Source organism: Panthera pardus, unplaced genomic scaffold (assembly GCF_024362965.1).
Source record: "Panthera pardus isolate Hobbes unplaced genomic scaffold, ASM2436296v1 HiC_scaffold_13, whole genome shotgun sequence".
Classification (NCBI taxonomy): Eukaryota; Metazoa; Chordata; class Mammalia; order Carnivora; family Felidae; genus Panthera; species Panthera pardus.
The window spans coordinates 199,642,285-199,648,655 of NW_026526688.1; the positions used below are offsets into that span (position 1 = coordinate 199,642,285).

General features: G+C 62.8%; 1 protein-coding gene across 2 annotated transcripts in view; it reads right to left on the reverse strand.

Moving 5' to 3' along the window:
* Positions 1 to 5,118, reverse strand: part of CRMP1 (collapsin response mediator protein 1) — a 77,153-nt gene extending 72,035 nt beyond the window's left edge. The window contains exon 1 of one of the 2 annotated variants that reach the window (XM_019453742.2): positions 4,653 to 5,118. In XM_019453742.2, coding sequence (XP_019309287.1) covers positions 4,653 to 5,033 — 381 coding nt within the window. In that variant the 5' untranslated portion in view covers positions 5,034 to 5,118. Of the gene's footprint in view, positions 1 to 321; positions 711 to 4,652 lie in introns of those variants that run through there. The other variant, XM_019453743.2, reaches the window with a different exon arrangement.
* Between the last annotated feature and the right edge of the window lie 1,253 nt (positions 5,119 to 6,371).

The following is a 6,371-nucleotide window of genomic DNA, read 5'->3' on the forward strand; positions in this document are numbered from 1 at the left end:
TTGTTCAGCGCCGCATCCACCCGGTCCACGCCACCCTCCGGCACTTCCCGTGGCGGGGGGGAAGGGGGGGGCGGCAAGCCCGCGGGGAGAGGGACCCGAGACTCCGGCCCCGCCTAGCCGTGCGGGGCTCCCCCCACCACCACCATTGTCCCCAGAGGCTGGGGGGAGGGGGCTGCAAGGCTGAGATCAGCCCCGCCCCACCCGCCGCCACGCAGGAAGCCTCGCGGGCCGCCCCTGCAGTCCCCCCGCGGATCCCGACCCTGGCGGCGGCCACCCCCAGCCCACAAAGAACGGCGGGGCGGGGGCGGGGGCCCGGCTTACCGTGATGTGCGGGATGCTCTTCCTGCCCTGGTAAGACATGGCCCCGCTGGCGCCCTCGGCCCGGCCGGCGGACCCGTGGGGCTGTCTTTTCGCTCGGCCCGGCTCTCAGCCGGTCCCGCTCCCCGCGGGCGCGGTGACAAAGGCCCGGGAGGGCAGAAGAGAGGGACGGAGGCTCGGCGCCCGCGGCTGCCCACGCGCCCGCTGCCCCGGCTGCTCGGCCCGCGCGCCGCCGCCGCCGCCGCCGCCGCCGCCGCTCCGGCTGCCAGCACCGCCCGGCTCGGTGAGGAGGGCGGGAGGAGGAGGGAGAGGCGAGGGCGGGAGGAGGGGGCTACAGACAGACAGCTCCTCCCGGCGGCGCGGAGCCGAGCCCGATTCGCCCCTCTCGGCTCGAACCAGGAAGCTCTTCCCTTCCGATCCCCCCCCACTCCGCCCTCCGTCCCCCCCCCTCCCCGCCAGCCGCCCAGCCCCGCCGCCCCCCGCCCCGCGCACACGCCCTCGGCTGCGCCCCGGCCTCGCTCTCGCGATTGCAAAGGTCTGGTTTTCAGGGTGCTTTTAAATGCCAGAGACGGCCTTCGGCTGCGCAGACGGAGCCACAGGTGTGCGGCACCGCATCTGCGGGCCTCCGGGAACAGCTGCGCGGGGGAGGGAGTGCGGGGCGGGCGCGGAGGACCCGCCCGAGCTGCTGGGGGCGTTCGGGGCCCTCTGGCCCCGGCCCAACGACTGCCCCCCTCCTGCCTCTCGTGCCGCAGCCTCCGTTTGTCCATGCGCCGTGCACACTCCCTGAATAGAGGAGTTAAATTAAGCACTTTTCCATCTCCAAGGCCTGCAAGCCGTTTTATTCAGGCTGTACCCTCTTCCTCAACATCTAACCCCAGACAAAGGTTACCCATCTCCCAGACTCCTCGGCAACGGCTTCTCCGTAAAGCCTTTCCTGCCACCCTCCCCACTCACATCATTGAATCAGCCTCCCTGAGGGCTGACCAGGAGCCCCACTGCCAGGCCGATGGAGTGCAGCAGAATGAGACAAGGCCCTAAGCCAATTAATTAATGGCTGACGGCTGCACCCTCTGCAGCAGCTTCTCCTCACACAGCAGCCTGGCCCTGGGGCCACCAGGTCACCCCCATGGTCTTGCCTACCAGTGGTTGCCTGGAGGGCGGGACCACTGGCACTAAGGTCCCCACAGACCCCAGGAGAGGCTAGGAGACAGGAGGGGAATAGGATGTCCTGCCTCCCAGGGTATAGTGTACCAGAACCCCAGCACCCCTGACCCAGATGTTCCTCTGGGGACAGGTGGGCAGGAGGCCAGTGCATAGCTTAATAAACAGGAAAGCAGAAAACGAAGGAAGCAGGAGTCCCAGCAAGCCCCCACAGCCCTAGACAGGTGCCCCAAATCTCCAGACAGAATAAAATGCTAACTTTCTCTGCCATTCACTTTCTGCCTGCAACATACTAACCCACAGTGTATTTTAGAAGACCCATCTTCTTTACTTTCAAGTTGCCACCCAGAGGGAGGGTGTGCTAGGGGTGGTAAAGCCCCCACTAGGCAGGTTGAGGCCTGAGGCCCTTACCTTCACAGGCCACCTAGAGGCCAGTCACCCAGACCAGGACAGGAGGCCAGAGATGCCTTGGCCTTGAAATGGAGGTGGGGTTGTAAGTTCACAAAAGAGAAACATCTTAGTATTCCAGGCACGCTAGGCCATAATTTTCCCATTATACAGGTGGGAAGTTAGGGCTTACAGAAATAAAATGATATCTCATTTATTTAAAGTATTTTAGCTACAGCAGAACACTATCTGGAGGCCAGGTTCCCGCACACCTTCTCTAGAGCTCACTCTCCTACATTAGTCCATTCAGCCTGGCCTCTGGGCTCGAGCGGTTGGTTAAATCCTTGTTGGTGACCAGAATTTGCAGGTCTCCGTTCCCATGACGCTTGCATTCTCTTCCTCAGCGTTGTTAAGTCCTAGGTTCCACGTACTGGGACGTCCCCAGGGGCCACTCAGGGCAGGGAAGCTCCGGGGCTGGGGACAAGACCACGTGCGTATCGGGGGAGGGGCACTGGTTCGCGATTGGCCAAACAGATCTCTGCTCCCAAGCAGACTTCTCCGGTACAAAGCGCCGCAGTCGCTGGGCCTTGAGCCTCCGCAAACGCTGCGCCGGCGCTGCAGAAACCCCTCCTCCCTCCCCAGGAGAGGGCTTTCTGGGCCGGGGGGGGGGGGGGGGGGGCGGACTCCCGGCCCCATACCCTCTGCAAAGCACTGGAGCCGCGAAGCCCGCCCCGGAACCCAAGCCCTGTGGCCGCCTGGTCCACAGAAAGTAAAACGCATCCTCTATGGAGACCGTGAGCCCCTTGGCTCCGCAGCCCCGAACCTCGAGGGCTCTGGAGCCCTAGGCGCGCTGGAGGCGCCGCCTTTTGTCCAGTCCCCGAGAAGCCACCGAGAAAGGGAAGAGAGGGCCAGAGGAGGAGAGGGAGGAGTGGAAGAGGTGAAGCGACCAGCATAGCATCCCCAAGTGCCTAGGCGCGGCTGCGGAGCCGGCCCAGGCAGAGCCTGGGGGCGACGTTGGCGCTGGTGACATTGACCGTAGCTTTGTCAGGGACGCACTTCCAGACTGCTCGGGACGTGCACAAAGCTCTCTCGCCGTCCTGATATTCCACCACGCCTTATGGGTGGCTGGGAGAAAAAGGCCATCCCCATTTCACAGGTGGAGAAGCTGAGGTTCAAAGGGCGAAGTGCCTTCCTTGGCTTGGAAAGCAGTGTTTCCCGGTACTGACCCCAGTTTCTGGACCCGCAGCCCTGAGACCTCCGGCAAGGGCTCAGAAGCCCGGATCCCAGGTGAGGTCAGCCACCAGGTTAGGAGGTGGTGAGGGAAGAATAAGAAGGGGCAGGGAAAAGAAGATGACTCTCTTGATGTCTCCCTCCCTTGCCCCCCACCCCCTCACCTCACACACCATCATTGTAGACCTCCCCCTTTCAGGGAGCCGGATTCAGGACCACGGAGAGCTCCCGAGCTGCGGGAACACCAGGCGGAAGGCGATCGGGAATGGGAGCAGCAGGAGACCCAGTATTGCGTCCCAGCAGCCCCGGGCTGGCCCCAGCCCCCACTCCTCCAGGAAGCCCTCCCAGATTTGTCTGGATGGAGCTCTGCTTCCTCCCTCTCGCTTTATTCCTTTCATAGTATTTAAGGGGAGAAGGGTTAATAAAAAATGATAGTAAAATTCAAAAACGAACGTTTATTGAATGCTCACTGACTACCAGCATTAACTGATGTAATTCTCACAATGAATCTATCGCCCACCCTGGCCTGGGGTGGGGCCAGCGTGCTGAACCAGGACTCCAGCACCAGGGGTCTCGGGCCTGAGCAGTGCTCAGACTCTGAGTTCCCTGCTAAGCTGACAGCTCGCTGGCCTTCGGGTGCTCCAACTTCCGTTCCCCCGGCATCTGGCCCCGACCCTCACACATACATCCCAAAGGTGTGCTGTCTATCCATCCATCTTCCTCCAGTTCCCTGGCGACCTCTAGCTTAAGGGAGAAGAGCTATAGGGCCCACGGCCTGGCATTCCCTCGCCCTAATGCGCCTCCACTTCCGAGGGTAAAAACCTCCAAGTCTAGGAAGCTAGAGACTGGGGTTCAAACCTCCGCTCTGCCTCCAAGTTGCTCTGTGAAGAGAGCACACTGGCGTCGTGCTGTGGGACTCGGGAGCGTCCCCTGAAGATGTCGGTGCTTGGAGATAGCAGTTTCTAGTTCTATCTGGCCGATCCCGCTAAATCTTTAACCAAACCTTTGCCCTAGAAAGCACAGAGGGAGCACACAGGAAAGGTTTCTTTCAGCTTTAACCTGTGTGACCACAGGCGTTTCACAGAACCTCTCCCAGAGCCTGGTACACAGTAGGTGCTCTATAACGACTGATGAGTGCGTGAAAAAATGAATGGACGAATGCGGAAAGGAGCTCCCCTCCTTTTCACTAAGCAGAGAATGGGGATCCCTGGGTTAACTTCACCCTAGAGGTCCCCTCGCATTTTAAGGGTCCATATGGCACCTTGGGCCAACTTACTTTCTCCTTCTCAGAACCTTGCTCTTCCTTTCTGCAGAAGAGGAGCGGGGGACTGGATCTCGAAGGACCCTCTGGAGTCTCACGGGCTAGGCTGGCCAACCCCAACCAAATCGCACAACCTCTCCGACCCTCCGGGGTGATGGAGTGGGGGAGGGGCCTTCCGGAGCCCTCTCAAGCCTGGGGGCAGCGGCTCCAGCGCTGCCCTCGGGCGGCTCCACGCCCAACTGCCCCGAGGGCCCCGCCCCCCCTCCGGTCCGGTCCGCGCGCGCCCTGAGGGTACCTGGCCATTGTCCCGGCCGAGTGGCAGGTCGCGGGGCGCGGGGCATCGGATACGCAGCGCGGGTGGTCGCTCTTCGCGCTCGCCCGGCGAGCTGACTGCCGAGCCCGAGAGCTCGCTCACGTCGCTGGCCGTGTCCTCGCTGCCGCCGGGCCCCGGCAGGCCGACGGCGTCGGGCCGGCCAGCGCTGCGAGGCGTGCGCGCCGAGCCGCGGCGGCCCACGCTGTACGCGTCGAAGTCGATGGTCTTGTTCTCGTAGGCGCCCTCCACCGCGGCGAACATGCCGCCGTACTTCTGGCGCGGGGTCTGCGCCGCGCTGCCCGGCCGCGCCAGGTACACGGGCAGGTCGTCCTCCGTGTTCCACGCGCGCCGCCGGTCCGCCATGCCGGTCCAAGGCCGGCCGCCCGCCCGCGCTCCCGCCCGCCCGCGGCCCTGGCCACCGCCGTGCGCCGCGCTCCGCGCTCGCTGCGGGCCCGCGGCGGCCCAGGCGCGACTGCGGCCCGGGGAGGGGCGGGGCGGGGCGCGCGGCGGGGCGGGGCCGGGGCGGGGCCGGGGCGGGGCCTCCGGGCGGCTGCAGGCGAGCGCGGCGGCCGGCTACAAAGGACCGGGGGGCGGGGCCCGCGGCGGGGGCGGGGAGGGGCAGTGACGCGCCGGAGCCGCAGCGCCGAGGGCGGGCCGCCGAACCGCAGTGCCCTCGCCACACCCCCACTCCCCGCCCCCAGGCCGAGCGCAGGGCGCGAGGAGAGCGAGGGGTGGGAGCCTCGAGTATGCACACACACACACACACACACACACACATACACTCGCGTGCGGGCACACACACGCTCCTCAGGCACACACAGATTCGCACTAGCACACCAGACAATTACGCCATACAACACGTGAGAGATGCACAAATCCGCTAGCGCACACACCACAGTCCATTCCACTCAGCTCCCCAGACACAGTTTTGCACACACGTACAAGCTTGTACATATTCCGAGCCAATTACACACATCGTCGCCGTAAATTCTCCTAGTCACCCAACACCGCCAACCCAGCAGCAGTACGCCGAAATTAACTGCGCAACCTGACAAGCACTCACACGTTGGACCCAGCATTCATTCACTCCTCGCTATTCTACTGAGTGCCCGCTGGTGCCTAGCACGTGTTTGGTGCTGGGGACAGTGCTGTGGACAAAACACACCAAGTCCTGCCCTCTGGGAGCAGACGTTCTAAGGAGGGAGGAAGCAAGCACACATAATGTGCCAGGAGGTGCTAAGCGCTGGGAAAGATGATACGGCAAGACGAGAGGGCCATGCGAAGGCCCCTTTCATTCCAGCAGACAAGAGAACCACGTTCCTGCATGGGAACGAATGACACACACATACATGTTGCTCACTCCTACAACACCCACTCCACACAGACATTGTCACACACTCATACCCAAGGCAAACTCACAAGGTGACTCCACACAAATGCACTCATAAACCGGGTCAGGACGCCCACACAGAAATCCACACCAGAAATAAGGAAAGTTGGAAGCTTAAATAGGAACCCTCCCGGAGAAAGACACACAGAGAGATAGAGGAACACGTACATACACACATTCTCCTGTCAGTCACCCAGACAGATACATATTCCCCATTCTAGGGTCACCTCCCACCACCCCTTGTACAGCCTATCCTTAATGTGCCAGGAGCTTGCAAGAGAGGGTCCCAGGCTTCCTCTGACTTGGGCCAC